General features: G+C 38.1%; 1 protein-coding gene across 1 annotated transcript in view; it reads left to right on the forward strand.

Annotated features, from left to right (window-relative positions):
* SLC12A7 (solute carrier family 12 member 7) overlaps window positions 1-14,166 on the forward strand; it is a 324,374-nt gene extending 310,208 nt beyond the window's left edge. The window contains exons 22-24 of the mRNA XM_034761495.1: window positions 2,717-2,898; window positions 10,653-10,786; window positions 11,431-14,166. Coding sequence (XP_034617386.1) covers window positions 2,717-2,898; window positions 10,653-10,786; window positions 11,431-11,522 — 408 coding nt within the window. The 3' untranslated portion in view covers window positions 11,523-14,166. The remainder of the gene's footprint in view (window positions 1-2,716; window positions 2,899-10,652; window positions 10,787-11,430) is intronic.
* The last annotated feature ends 1,989 nt before the right edge of the window (window positions 14,167-16,155 follow it).

The following is a 16,155-nucleotide window of genomic DNA, read 5'->3' on the forward strand; positions in this document are numbered from 1 at the left end:
GCAATCACAAGCACGATCTAAACCCCTCTGCTCCCTGTCCCCTGACTGCCCCCTCCTGGGACCCCTGCTCCTAACTGCCCTCCAGAACCCCACCCCCTACCTAAGCCTCCCTGTGCCTTGTCCCCTAACTGCCCCCTCCTGAGACCCCCCCACCTGTACTCTGACTGCCCAAAACCTTACACCCCCAACCCCCAGACAGCCCCCCCCCGAACTCCTGACCCATCCAACCCTCCCCCTGCTCCCTGTCTCTTGACTACCACCACCCCCCCCAGAACCTCCCTGCCGCTTCTCTGACCCCCAGGTCCCTTACTGTGCTGCAGAGCGGCGCGCTCGGCAGCGGGGGAAGGGAGCAGGGTCGGAGCTCCAGACTGCCGGAGGCCGAGTGCTGATACACCGGCCGGCGATCTGTGAATGCAGGGGGGAGGGAGGGAGAGGAGGGGAGTGGTCTCAAGTTGCAGGGGAGAGGAGGGGGGAAGTGAAGGAAGGGCTCTGGCTGCCAGAGCCCCGTGCGAGTGGCACCATCTGGCCAGCTGCCCTGTAAGCCCCGCACGCTCTGCATGGGGGGCGGGGGAAGTCCGGACATTGACAAATTCCCCCCGGATGCTATTTTTAACTGAAAAAAGCCGGACATGTCCGGGGGAATCCGGACGAATGGTAACCCTAGTGAAGGGAATAAGAACAACCCTCCTTTAAGTGTTGCTGGCCTTCCTTTTTTCAGTACTCAACTCCACAGCATCCTACCTATCCCAGGTTTAACTGATACACTTTGACCTTAGAAGGCTTTGATTATTTTGAGGCCTAACCAAGATACAGAACTTAGCCAAGATCCACAGCCACATGCAGGCAACTACTGAGCCTTGAATGAATGCCCAGGCTTTCTTATGAACCCAACCCCCTTCTGTGCTGCAAAGGAGACCATTGTACATGAATAATCACTTGTGTGTGAAAAGTTATAAAACAAATAAAGGTCTGAGGTTGAGTATAATAAGTACTAAGAATTTGGAAGGAATGGGTGGGTTGAGAGAGAAAATAGGTTGGTCATTATGGTAGAAAGGTGAGGTCACAATTGTCTATTGATTTCCAGGTCCCAAGTGGTTGATAAGCTCTTTGTGCTTTAAGTTGATACCACAAAGTCAGGTGTTCATATACTGAACATGCCTTGGGGGTAGCTCAGTGGTTTGAGCATTGGCCTGCTAAACCCAGGGTTGTGAGTTCAATCCTTGAGGGGGCCACTTAGGGAGCTGGGGCAAAATCAGTACTTGGTCCTGCTGGTGAAGGCAGGGGGCTGGACTTGATGACTTTTCAAGGTCCCTTCCAGTTCTAGGAGATAGGATATCTCCATTAATTAATTTATTTATTTTTATTAAAAAACAGTCTTCTCCTTTTTCTTGTCTGGAAACAATCCTCAAGAAATTTAGATTTTAGTATTACCTACTATGATTTATTTTTATTATCATGGCACTAACTTTTGTGTATATACCTGGTATTACAAACTGTCACTATATTACATCTTTTCTCATTTCTAGAATTTCCTGAGAAGTAATGTCTGGAATTTCTAAAAGTCTCAAGAAAATTAGCAAAGATATCTTCAACTACTCCCTTCTCCTCATTTAAGAAATTTCTAGAATTTGAGGAGTTTGAGAAGCATATTTTACTCCTGCAAAATATTTAAAATAAAGATTGCATTTAGAAGTCTATCATGTATCAAGCAGCATATAGCCAGTGCTGAAGCATCTCTAAGTCCATTTAGTCAGAAACCTACCATGAAATTCTGGCCCCACTGAAGTCAATTTTACTGTTGGAGTGCAAAAAAACCCCTAAAGATATACTTTATCTTCTTAAAAATAGAGATCAACAGTATTTGTATACTTCTGGTGAAGAATCTTTACACTGTAAATGTCACTCATCAATTTCTTTATTAGTTTGATTATGAGGAAAATATGGCACTTCAAATGTTTATGTCCAAAGATAGGTATCCTAGTTTGTGGCATTACATTGGTGTTTCTTTATATTCCACATACTTTACATACTGTGGGCATATTTGTGTTAATTTCCATTTAAGCAATGAAATAAAATCTATAACACAGAATTTTCCCTCCCTTTGCATTTTTTAATATAATCGATTGTAAATGTCTTCTGTTCCATAACAATGAAAGACAGTTAGACATTATTTCTGTCCTAAACAGTGATATTGATTTTTTTTATTTCAGATACCAATTCAATGTTAATTGTTTCTGATATCTCTGCTAGTGCTGCTTAGTGCAAAGTATTTGCAGATATATTTTTGGTCTTTTTTTCACTCTTAATGGGTACCCTAGTGACAGCAAGGAAAAACATCTTTTTAAACATAAGGAAATTCCCAGGAAAATCTTCAAATAGGAATTAAAGTTGCACAGTAATTTGGACTCAAATTTTCATTAAAGCAAATTGTCTTTAGTTTTAATTATAAAAATAAGCCTCTAAATTAGACCCCAGTAAACACAAATGAGTAACTTCATGCATCTGAGTAGTTCTGTTGGCTTCAATGTTAAAGTTAAGCATGTGTTTGCAGCATAAGGTATCATAGTTTGTAAACCTCTTGGGGCTGATCCAGCTCCAATTAAAGTCTGTCAATTCCCATTGATTTAGGTGGTGCAGAATCAGTGATTTAAATTTCCTTGCCTCTCTAAAACTACTATATTTTGACCTGTTCTCTTTTTTTTTATTTTTTTTTCAGGCTCAGTTAATCCATGACCGAAACACTGCATCCCATTCAGCAGTAGTTGTTAAGTGTGATGCTGCTGCTGCTACACCTGAAAAAGTGCAAATGACCTGGACTAAAGAAAAGTTTATAGCTGAAAAGCACAAAAATAGAGAAACAAATATAACAGGTTTTAAAGATATCTTCAACATGAAGCCGTAAGTACAAATGTGATTTTAATAAGTTTCTGGTTTTATCCTTTTTCTGGTATTATTTGAGGCCTCATCTTGTAAAAACGTATGCATGTCAGTAATTTTTTACACAGGAGTAGTGGCACTGAAGTCAATGGCAGAATTTACATGCATAAGTGTTTACAATATCAGGCCCTAAGTGAAGCGTAGAAGAGGCTAATGTTTGAGGCAATAAGTGCTAATTTGGGTGACTGATACATTTGCATTACTTGTAACAGTGCTTTAGAAGAAGCTTTTTCACATTTTACATTTGTCATATTACACGTATAATGTTCTTATTGAAAATAACTATAAAGAAGATGCTAAGTATTGTCCTATGAAATTGATTCAACCATCTACTCTAATTAAACAGGCTTAGTCCCCAATCTTGTGAGTTACAATAGGTTGATGGACCCCTGTACCCTCAGAAGTCAATGAGATTCTACCCAGGTACTGGGGTTTTCCCCACATATGTAAGCTGCAAGACAGGACTTAAGGATATGTCTACACTGCAGAAAACTCCTGCAGCAGGAAGTATCGGAGCCCAGGTCATCTGATTCGGGCATGCACTATGGGGTTAAAAATAGCAGTATAAACATTCTTGCTCAGGCTCTGAGACATAAGAACGGCTGTACTGGGTCAGACCAAAGGTCCAGCTAGCCCAGTATCCTGTCTACCGACAGTGGCCAATGCCGGGTGCCCCAGAGGGAGTGAACCTAACAGGTAATGATCAAGTGATCTCTCTCCTGCCATCCATCTCCACCCACTGACAAACAGAGTCTAGGGACACCATTCCTTACCCATCCTGGCTAATAGCCATTCATGGACTTAACCTCCATGAATTTATCCAGTTCTCTTTTAAACACTGTTATAGTCCTAGCCTTCACAACCTCCTCAGGTAAGGTGTTCCACAAGTTGACTATGCACTGTGTGAAGAAGAACTTCCTTTTATTTGTTTTAAACCCGCTGCCTATTAATTTCATTTGGTGACCCCTAGTTCTTGTATTATGGGAATAAGTAATTAACTTTTCCTTATCTGCTTTCTCCATATCACTCATGATTTTATATACCTCTATCATATCCCCTCTTTGGGCAGGTCTACACTAACCCCCCAATTCGAACTAAGGTACGCAACTTCAGCTACGTGAATAACATAGCTGAAGTTCGAAGTACCTTAGTTCGAACTTACCTCGGTCCAGACGCGGCAGGCAGGCTCCCCCATCGACTTTGCCGAGCTGGAGTACCGCAGTCGACGGGGAGCACTTCCGGGTTTGACTTATCTCATCCAGACAAGACGCGATAAGTCAAACCCAGAAGTTCGATTTGCTTGCCGCCGAACTACCGGATAAGTGTAGATCTACCCTTCGTCTCCTCTTTTCCAAGCTGAAAAGTCCTAGCCTCTTTAATCTCTCCTCATATGGGACCCGTTCCAAACCCCTAAGCGTTTTAGTTGCTCTTCTCTGAACCTTTTCTAATGCCAGTATATCTTTTTTGAGATGCGGAGACCACATCTGTATGCAGTATTCAAGATGTGGGCATACCGTCGATTTATATAAGGGCAATAATATATTCTCCTTCTTATTCTCTATCCCCTTTTTTAATGATTTCTAACATCCTGTTTGCTTTTTTGACTGCCTCTGCACACTATCCACAATGACTCCAAGATCTTTTTCCTGATTCATTGTAGCTAAATTAGCCCCCATCATATTGTATGTATAGTAGTAGACCCTCCTCCAGACCAGGTTTCAGAGCCCGGTCTCCCACTCAAGCAGGAACATCTACACTGTTATTTTTAGCCCCATATTGCGAGCTCAAGTTAGTTGACCTGGGCTCTGAGACTCGCTGCCATGGGGGAGGGAAGATGGGTTGCTGTGTAGATGTACCCTAAGTGCAGAGGTGAAAGTAAGCCGGTATGCCCCGGTACGGTGTATTGGCAAGAACCGGTGCACCGTACTGGGGCAGCCCAGCTTCCCCAGGTGGTAATTTAAAGGGCCTGGGTCTCCCAGCAGCAGCTGGAGCCCCAGGCCCTTTAAATTGCCGCCAGAGCCCCGCTGCCACTATCCCAGGGCTCTGGGGGCTATTTAAAGGGCCTGGGCAGTAGAAGCAGGGGAGTCCTGGGCCCTTTAAATAGCCCCCAGAGCCCTGGAGTAGTGGCGGGTCTCCAGCAGCTATTTAAAGGGCCCGGGGCTCCCGCTGCCTCTATGGCCCTCATCCTTTAAATAGCCTCCAGAGCCCCACCACCGTTCCGGCAGGCTCCGGCAGCTATTTAAAGGGCCCGGGGTGGTAGCAGCGGCCAAGCGCTGGGCCATTTAAACTGCTGCTAGAGCCCCCAGCTGCCACTGCTACCCAGGCGGGGGAGGGGGAGGGCACTTACCAGTACAGGGCAGGCCGGGGCTGGCTCTGATCTCCATCCCCGCCCCTTCTGCCCAAGACCCCGCCCCTTCCAGGGGCCAGAGCCGGCCCCAATCCAGCCCCATACCGGTAAGTCCCTATTTCTACTTCTGCTGCCGGAGCCCCTGCCTAAGTGTGTAAGAGCTGACCTTTAGTAATAATGGGTAAAACTGAAAGTCAGATAAGCTTCAATGCTCTTGAAAATGAAACCTCAGTCACTTCGGAGCCTTTTTTTGGGGGGGCGGGGAATTTTTACCTATTACAAATGCGGAATATCGGTTTGGTTATGATGGAGTTTTGCTTTAATATACTGTTCTGTTCAGAAGCTATGCTAGAGATTGACTTATATTTTACTTAAAATAGTTGTTTTTTAAATTCTTTTCTGGTAGTAGACCTTTTGAATCATGCAAAAACATAGATCGACATTTTTTATTTAGATATTAGAACTCTAAAATTATACTACTAGTCAATGAGGGAAAGGTTAATTCAAACCACTAAAGTTGTACAGTTTTTATCAGCTGAAGTTGCTATATTTAAAAATGTACCAAATAGCATAAAGCAATGTATTTATACATGTTTGTTTCTCTTCCATGTAGAGAATGGGGAAATCTGTAAGTCAAATCTGTTTTAATTTAGGCTGTGTTCCCTGGTTCTTGTGTATTATTATTGCATGTTTCCTTTAAAGCAGTTGCTTCCCATGATTTATAGTATGCATATTGTGCACATATTGTGATTTGGCATGTGAATATAATTAGCATAGCATTTCCTGTCACCTTTTTCTGTTTTAGTTCCTAAACCTCACCAGTTTTTCATTTCAGAATAATTCATAGTATACATATAAGTTTCTCAAAAATGATGGTCAATATAGTAAATTGCAAAATCTTTCATTAAAATCTAACAGTATTTGGTTGCAAAATAAGTGACCTTCATTTTTTCTAATTATCTTCTTAAAACATTGAATGTATGTATAAAAATTTTAATTCTGATTATGGTACTGTTTGGCACTGTGGGCTGAAAAAAATGAGACTGAGACTTGTTAAAAAATTGTATTATTCAAAAAGCCTCCATTTCCCAATTGGTAAACTGTAGATTTCCTCCTGCAATGTAATCCCCCCACCCCCCCCACACACACCCTTCATTTGGGCTATAGGGAGCAAATAAATTTACCAACGGATTCATAAAACCAGATCATGTCCAGAGGGAGTTTATCCACCCTGATGGAGCCACTAGAAGTACTCTACTTTTCCTTTTCTCTCCGTTCTTGGGTTTTCTCTGTTTTGACAGAAGTGCTAAAAGACAGCTTCCACCGTACACAGAATTCTGTCTTTTGTTGCTCCATCTCTATGATCTTTGATTTCTCTCTTTGTCATTTTCTAGCTACTGTAATTACTTCCACAGAATTGTAATCCTTCAGGTTAAAAAAAATCTGTATTCAAATTAATCTTGTTATTATTAGTTTGATAGCAGCCAAAAATGTGTTAGGCTCTTCATAGAAAAAGTAATCTTTGCCCCCAAGATCCTGCAATCTAAATTTAAACATTATACAATCAATGAGCATGGCAAACAGGTAGGGAAGGAACAGGGTAAATAGTTAATAGATATTGCTGCCCGCTTCTTGGTAAATAAGCAGGCATTATCTCCCGTAAATGTAAACAAACTTGTTTGTCTTAGCGATCGGCTGAACTACAAGTAGGAATGAGTGGACTTGTAGGCTCTGAATTTTCACATTGTTTTCCTTTTGTGTGAATTTATATAAAATAAATTCTACATTTGTAAGTTGTGCTTTCATGATAGAGATTGCACTGTAGTGATTGGATGAGGTGAACTGAAAAATACTATTACTTTTGTTTATCTTTTTTACAGTGCAAACATTTGTAACAAAAAATAATAATATAAAGTGAGCACTGTACACTGTATTCTGTATTGTAATTGAAATCAATATATTTGAAAATGTAGAAAAACATCCACAATATTTATAATTAATTTAAATTGGTATTCTATTATTGTTTAATCATGAGATTAAAACTGCGATTAATTGCGACTATTTTTTAATTTAGTTAATTTGTTTTGCATTAATCGCTTGAGTTAACTGCAATTAATTGACAGCCCTTGTAAATATGCCTGATAGTTACAGGCATAAAATCATGTGATTTATTTGGATTTTAACTTTGTTTCCAAAGCCACAAACCTTGGAATTATACATCTCCCTTTTTTATTAATCTGCCTATCACTACTGGCGATATATTGCCATAATTTCTCCTTACTTTGAGACTGTTTCTGTTCTAATCCTCATTCATGCCTTAATCCATTCCTAACTAAATCCATCATTTACTTGTACAGTCTTCTCACATCATTATGCTTTAAACTACAGGGATTCCCAAAAGTTGAGTCCAAACTACAGTAGAACCTCAGACTTATGAACACTTCGAGAATGGAGGTTGTTCATAACTCTGAACTGTTCGTAACTCTGAACAAAATGTTATGGTTGTTCTTTCAAAAGTTTACAACTGAAGATTAACTTAATACAGCTTTGAAACTTTACTATAAGAAGAAAAAGGTTGCTTTCCCTTTATTTTTTAGTAGTTTGTTTAACACAGTATTGTACTGTATTTGCTGTGTGTGTGTGTGTGTGTGTGTGTGCGCGCGCAGTGCTACCTGATTACATACTTCCAGTTCCAAATGAGGTGTGTGGTTGACTGGTCAGTTCATAATTCTAGTGTTCTTAACTCTGAGGTTCTACTGTATTTTCTTGTTCCAGAAAGTGCCAGTCATCTGTCATCTTCACTGAGTTCCTATCCAACAACTTCTCCAATTAATAATTTCTTCATATTAGATATCCCTTTTATAGGAAACCGTATGTGTTGGATGAGAAATTCAGTTCTCAGAATTTTGCTGTAATTTGAAGGCATGTGAGGGGAGGGTCACTTGGAATTGGCTTGGGGTTTGGCTCTCTAAACCTATGCATTTTGGATAAATGCATAGGCCCTCTGCCTCAACACTTCCACCCACAGCTTTTGAAGGAATCATGCTATTGTGGGCTCTCCCACTGTCTGCTGCCCCCAAGAGGTAGGGTTCACTGGCCAATAATCAATGTTGCCAATTCTTCTGATATTTGATATCTTCCTTAAAGCACCAGGGCCTGAAATATTGTGATTAAATGAGAATTTCAACTTTAATGTAAAGAAAAGCTTTAAAATACTAACCCTACTGCTCAAAAACCAGAAGGCAAATAACTCAACTTTATTTTTATGTTTTTATTCATGTTTAAGCCAAACTTGGGGTTTTTTTGGGGGGGGGGAGGAGACAGTGATTTTTGACTATTTGAAGGAACACTGGAACATGAAGAAAGGAAAACAAACCGAAGGAAATAGAGGACAAAGTGAGGAATGAACAATTTCTTGCCTTATTTTATTTCTGTTACCAGCTTTCCCCTTCATTCTTAATTAGTGGGACTGTGTCTCATGTCTAGAATTTGGTAACAGTCCAGAGTTGCTGGGGATAGCCCTGCCCTCACTTCAGACCACCCGAAATTCTGCCTGTGGCAACTGAACATGTTTCCTTTGATCATTTTCTTTTACACTTTAATTTAATTTAATTTTTTTTGCAGTAGTGATCTCATTTCAACTTCTAGTTCCTCTTGCTGTCCTCAGCTGAGGAATCACAGAAATGTTGAGCCTATAACTCTCTAGATCCCTATAGGACCTCTCTTAGTGGGCAGTCCCTTTTCCTTCTTTTACTCCCCCTCTCTCACCCCTAAGCCTAGTCCGAGATATGCTGTATTTATAAGGTAGTTTTTCTGGAGTCTCAGAGAGTGAGCTATGGCTTTCTTTTTCTTGCCAGACAACCCTCACTCTGCCAGGGCATTGAGTCAAATGAGCATGCCAGGGCCTCATCACCCAGATGCAACTCTGCTATTAAAACTACAATGTTAAATAAAAACATATGGGAACTAGCATAGGTCAGCACAGCAGTAACCCGTAAATAAATATATGGAGATATACCTAGTTCATAGAGCTGGAAGGGACCCTGAAAGGTCATTGAGTTGAGTCCAGCCCCCTGTCTGCACTAGTAGGGCCAAGGACTGATTTTGCCCCAGATCCCCAAGTGGGCCTCTCAAGGATTGAACTCACAACTCTGGGTTTAGCAGGCCAATGCTCAAACCACTGAGCTATCCCTCTCCCTCACTAAGTTATCCCTCCCCCATTGAAAGACATCATCACTGCTTGAGAAGGGAGTTTCCTTCCAAAAGATCCCACATACCATGAAAGAGGTCTGCATAGAATTTCAAAGCTTCAGCTGTGGCCATTTAGATGACAGTAATCTCTGTCATTTGTAAGCAAAATGTAAGCACTTTTTTTGTGGCTGGTGGGAGCAGAAGTGATATCTGTTTATGTGGGAAAACAAAGAGCTTAGAGGGAGTCACTGAGCAGCACAGTGGGAGTCACTCAAAATATCTAATAATTTTTACTGAAGCCAGGACAAAACTGATTTCAATAGGACCACTCAGAAAAATGAGACAGCTCTACAATACCCAAGACACCCTGATAAATTCTGATATCTGGTCATTGTATCTATTATGCCCATTTCTATATCTTTTCACACCAGTGAACTCGGAAGCCTGTCTGTATAACTTATTTCTAGAGACAGAGACGAACAACAAGGAGAAAAAAAGTCATAAAAAAAACATTGTGAGATGATGAATTAAAAGAATGACTGGCAGTGCCTTTGGGTGTTATTGCCAACAACTAACCACTTGGCTACTTTCTCATATAGTTTCCCATTATGAACTGAATTTTGTTCAAAGATTTTATAGTATGACTAGTTTAACTTATGCTGGGATTTTCAAAGGAACTTAAAGGAAATCCCACTGTGTCTGCATAGTCTTGCTACAGTGCATTTAGAAATGCTATAGCAAAGATTGTGTCTGAATTTCCATTATAAATCCCTGTTTTGCATTCTTCCCTCAATTATATTTCTAGGCATCTCTATCAATCTATATCCACCCCTTGGCTTAAATTTCACTTATAAGGAAATTATCCTGAAAGCAGTACTTGTGTTTAGATTTTATCTTATTTTGAAGGAAAGTATTACCAATTTTAAGTTAAAAATTATAGCCCCTCTTTCATAAACCATCAAAATTGGACTTTATTTTTAATAAATGAGTAACTATAATTATAGAAGTTAAGCTGTACTGAGATCTAAGTTTAACCCTCTTAAGCATCTCCTTCTATCACAAGTATTATATTTTCAGGTAATTATCATCATTCATAAATTTATTTATGGTATACAGATTAAAATAGTTATTGGTTACAATAATATCTTTACTTTAAAAAAGTTTGTTTATGTACTAGGAATCAGTCAAATGTGAGAAGAATGCACACTGCTGTGAAGCTCAATGGAGTAATATTAAATAAGTCACAACGTGCTCAGCTAGTTTTATTGAATATGCCTGGACCTCCTAAAAACAAAAAAGGGGATGAAAACTGTATCCTATGCTGTATTGTTTTAATGGTGAAGTATACTATATTACAAAAAAGTAATAATATCATATAGATCAACAATTGCAAAAATTAAAGTTGTAATTGATATGAATGAGCATGTGTATATTTGCTTATATGTATATAGGGGCTGTGTGCTTTTCTTTGTCTGTACTGTGGCTTTTTTGTTTGTATTTTAACTAGTGAGAACTATGCCTTTAAGACTAGCATTTGTAGAATATGTTTTCATGAGACCAAAAGTTGTGTGTGGAAAATGTTGTCTTTGTTTAATGGTAACACTGGTATTTTGGGTTCAGTTTATCTAAAATGCTTAGATAAAAATAATAGTGTTTAATGCCAATTTTATCTATTTATTAGTACTTCTGGAGTGCCTACATAGATCACAACATTTATTACTCCTTCTTGATCTGAGATGGCAGGCTCTTTGCATGCTGGGATCTAAAATTGTTGTGGGTGCACTTCATGAAAGATGAATGTGTTAGGTGCTTCAGACAAGTTATTGGATGCGGCTGCTACACTTCCACTTTGGATGCAGGAGTACAATTTACTAAGGGGTTTTTTTAGGATTATGTTTAAAGGTTGTTTTATTTCTTGTCTATAATCTTAAAACCTTAACTTGATTGTCCCCCAGACATGGAGTTTTTGGAAGTTTTGACAGAAGGTCTGAACAGAGTTCTCTTAGTGCGAGGTGGTGGACGTGAAGTGATCACCATTTACTCCTAATGCTGTTACAGAATATGAAAAGATTAACTGCAGTAATTTGAACAGTTGAAAAGAAATTACCTGTGTACTTGAAATGATGTACCAGCTGAATCTTCTGATTATGTGTTTTGCTTTCTTTCAAAGGAATCTATCTGAAATTATTTCCTACATAGATTTATCTTTATAGAAGAAATTTATATATTGTAGTATTAAATAAATGCTGAGGATCAGGAGGGTATTTTTTTAAAGCAATCTTGGTGTCAGACCCAAGAAGGGAAAGGTAATTTTTATGGCAGATGAAATAACTAATGTTTTAAATGTGCATAATCAGAGAAAAACAGGCATCTGCATTTTTAGTAACATTAATTGTATTATTTTGCTCCTACAAAAGAATATTTAAATGATGTTAAAACCTCCCAAGTTTATCAAAAAAATATGAAATATTTCAGACAAGAAACCCTGGTCTTATTATTTTGTCCTTTTGACAAATGCTGCTGTAGTGCATCTGTGACTGTTGTGATCACAGTTTCATCTTAGGTCTCCTGGTTCATATTGATTCAGAAATATGTACAAACATTTGACATATTTAATTATTTGACATAAAAGGAATTTGAAGGAATTACCTGATTTCAAAATTGGTTAAATAAAAATTCACAATTCAGCCATTACAGACTACTATAATTCTTTTAAATTACCCTTTGTGTATGTTTATTTAAACTTAACTTTGCTGACTTTACTAAGTTATAAAAAATATCTATGACTCCCTTTGCACCGCTGCTGTGTATGGATAATCTCCAAGTGGAAGTGAAGGTATTCTACATACCCTTTCACACACAGTTCCTTTCATGCTTGTAGCACACTGCATTCCAGTGATCCCAGAGTAGTGAATGGCTCCTTGGGGGCTATTGCATTTTGGAGCAGTCTGAGAACTGCAATCAGGACTCAAGAATTGTAACCATCTCCTGTTTAGATGTTGGACATAGCAAGTGATGGGGAAGAGAATAGGGACAGTAGGGCATTTATATATCCTATGTCTGTGATTCTGCCTTGTAATGGGTGATGAATTTTCAACATACGGCATGCAATATTCAAATTCAAATGATAAAACGGAAGTGTGGGAAATAAGGAGGCTCACTTTGACGAGTTAAGTGTAGTCTTCTGCTTTAAATTAAATGCAGGAACAGTCACCCTATTTCTTTTTATTATTTTTATTTCTTGAAAGGAAATCTGATTTTCTGAAAACTGAGGTTTTTTATAAAATACATAAATGAAGAATTTCTTTGTCAACTGAATTGGGGGTAAACTATTAAATTTGTAGATATTTGTTTTATATAGTATTTTTCAACTTTGTGTTAATAATACACCTCTGTGCATTATGACTGGCCATAAAATTAAGTTTATAAATTACATCTTAAAACTATTTGTAACTGCCCAGTGTTTGTTGATAGTGAAAATATCTGGCCACAAATATTGCAATAGTACCTAGGGACTATAGTAGTTTAAGGGATCTGGCATAATTACACTAAAGACAAAGTGCAATGTGTAAAATAAAATGTTATTCTGTGTGGGGAACATAATTTCATGTTTTAAATGATAGATCTGTCAATATATTTTCAGTAAGTAGTTCAGCTAAGTCATTTTTTCTACAAATTTCATTGATGAAGTATATATTCAGTCATAGATAAAAATGACTTATAAAATGTATTAAAGAAATATTCTATTTGTCAACTCATTTTACATTTTGTTTTCTTTGTACAACACTATCTACTGTTTATAGTCTCTATAAAAAAAAATTTTTAACCACACTTATAGCAATTTTAGAAGTAAATGCTGTATGTTCCAGGCACCGTTTTGAAAGATTTCTTCAATAGTTTTGCTGCAGTGTGTCTAAACTTGCACATTTTTTGTTTTATGCTTTCTTTTCAGTTCTCTGGTTTAGAACATTAGAGTATGTGGTAGAGTAGTTAGGTGTACCAAAGCTCATTCAATATTATAACTGGAACACGCATCTTAGATTCCTTGTAATAATAATCTGGCTATCATAGTTTATAAAAAATATTTTTTGCAAAAATATGAAGTGATGTAACACTTTTTCAGAATGAATCTGAATGTATTTGTAAACGAGAAACAATACCACTCAATACATTGGACAGACTTAATTTCCAAAAATAATTAAACAGCTAAAGAAATTATGTTTACTAAACTGTGATGAAAGATTGTGTTGATGTAATATTCATTATGAATATGTACCTAAAAGAATCTAGAAAATATCTGGTCTGAAATAGCAGAAAGAAATCCATCGTCTCTTTGATGCCATACCATAAGCTACTCTAGCCATTAATAAGAATTAGTGGTACACATCAAAGTGCAGCATTTTTCAGTGTATGCAAATATGGCTTTTAACTTAGTAAGTATTTTTTTTATAATATGAAATTCTTGAAACTAATAGTTATGAAAATTAAGAAAATGAATCATGGCTACAAGTACATTTTGGTATTGCAGCGTAAGTACATGCCAGATAACCCTGAGGTTATTTTTTGTTTATACGAAAATATTTGCAAGATCATTATCTTCTCTATACAAAATACTTTTGTAAATGTTTAGAAATGACAATGTTTCCCTTTGTGTAAGTGTTCACGAATAAATAAAACTGTCTGAAACCACAGTCTGTGCTACACATTCTTGTTGATACTCATATGAAAAATAGTTAATGGGGAAGATACACAATACAATAAGCTCTGTCAGTACAAACAAAGTAATTTTATTGATGTCATGTGTATTGTTTCAAATTTAAATATAAAAATGATTGACAGAAAAAGACTCAGCAAAGGGTCCTGTGGCACCTTACAGACTAACAGACGTATTGGAGCATGAGCTTTCGTGGGTGAATACCCACTTCGTCAGATGCATATAGTGCCACTACATGCATCCGACGAAGTGGGTATTCACCCACGAAAGCTCATGCTCCAATACGTCTGTTAGTCTGTAAGGTGCCACAGGACTCTTTGCTGCTTTTACAGATCCAGACTAACACGGCTACCCCTCAGAAAAAGACTGGTGAATAATAAAAATGTATACTGCCATCAATTTTTGCCATCAAATCTAAAGAAAAAGTGGTGTAAATAGTTGTAGAAAGAACTCAATTAGATAATACAGGTATTAAATTTATACAAATTAAAAACTGCAAATAATTACAAGAATATACAGAATTTTTCACAAGTTGAATCCAATGCAGGACCAAATGCCATAATGTGCTATATTTTAAAAAAACAAAAAAACAGAGAGCTAAATTAAGTCAATCCATGTAATATAAATAGATGTAGATGCAAATAATTCATGAAGAGTAATACCAAATAGAGTCAGTAGAATTCTTACCACGTGATTTGATGAAAAACCTTCCCTGACTAATAGATTGACTAATAAATAGTCTAAGCAGGATTTTAATTTTTATACCCATCCACAGGTATTTGTTTTATTATATTTAAAAAATAAAATAATAAAATCTATATAGTTCACAGATTTCTAATGGAAGAGGAAAACACCACTAATTTCCCTAATTAAACATAGACGTTTCAAAGAAGAGGGGGTTTTGATTACCAGTCTTCAAAAAGTACTTTGGAGCTATACAACTAGAAAATATTGCATAGCATGCCCAGAGGCTAATTTCTATCATATGGCTAGGAATTTTTAAAATTGCACCCCTACTCTTCTTACACAGAGTCAGAAATGCAGTTTATTACAGAATTCATTATTAATATACTTGAAGTTGTATAAAAGCTTGCACGGTTGCATGTGAAGAAGTGGGTATTCACCCACGAAAGCTCATGCTCCAATACGTCTGTTAGTCTATAAGGTGCCACAGGACTCTTTGCTGCTTTTACAGATCCAGACTAACACGGCTACCCCTCTGATACTTGAAGTTATATAGTTATGATTTATTTAAAGTAATGTATTTGTTTGTGATCACCATGTGTAGGAACAGGAAAGAATTTCCCCTCCCCCCCCCCCCGCCCCCTGCAATCCCAGGGCAAATTGGCAATGACCTTGGGAGTTTTTGGCCTTCCGCTGCAGCATGGAGTGCAGACTGATTGCCAGGATCGTCTGGATACATCTCAGTTAATCAGTTTCCATTGCAGGGGCCTTGGGCATTAATGTACATCCATCCCTTCTATTCTCTGCTTGTGGCATGTAATAGTTTAGTCTGCTGAGGGCTATGATGCATTGATGCAGCTGTCTCTCTAAGCTCTCTAGTGTAGCCACTCTAAGCAGACAGGAGACAGATCTCCTGTTGACTTAATTAATCCACCCACAATGAGTGGGGGCAGCTATGTCAGCAGGAGAAGCTCCAACATAGCACTGTCCACACCAGGGCTCAGGTCGGTGTAATTTATGTCACTCAGTGAGGTGGCTTATTCACACCCCGGAGTGACGTAAATTATAACACCATAAGTGGTAGTGTAGACATAGCCTTAGTTTAATTTTAGTTGTTGGGATTAGTGTGCGAGTGCTGGGTGGGTTGGTGATCCCTTTTGTGATATATAGGTCAGACTAGATGGTCTGGTGATCCCTTTTGACCTCAGATTCTATGACTATGAATATTGTAACATACTTATGATTTATTTAAAGTCATTTTTGACTGTTTACACTTTTTACA

This window comes from Trachemys scripta, chromosome 2, assembly GCF_013100865.1.
Source record: "Trachemys scripta elegans isolate TJP31775 chromosome 2, CAS_Tse_1.0, whole genome shotgun sequence".
Taxonomy (NCBI): domain Eukaryota; kingdom Metazoa; phylum Chordata; order Testudines; family Emydidae; genus Trachemys; species Trachemys scripta.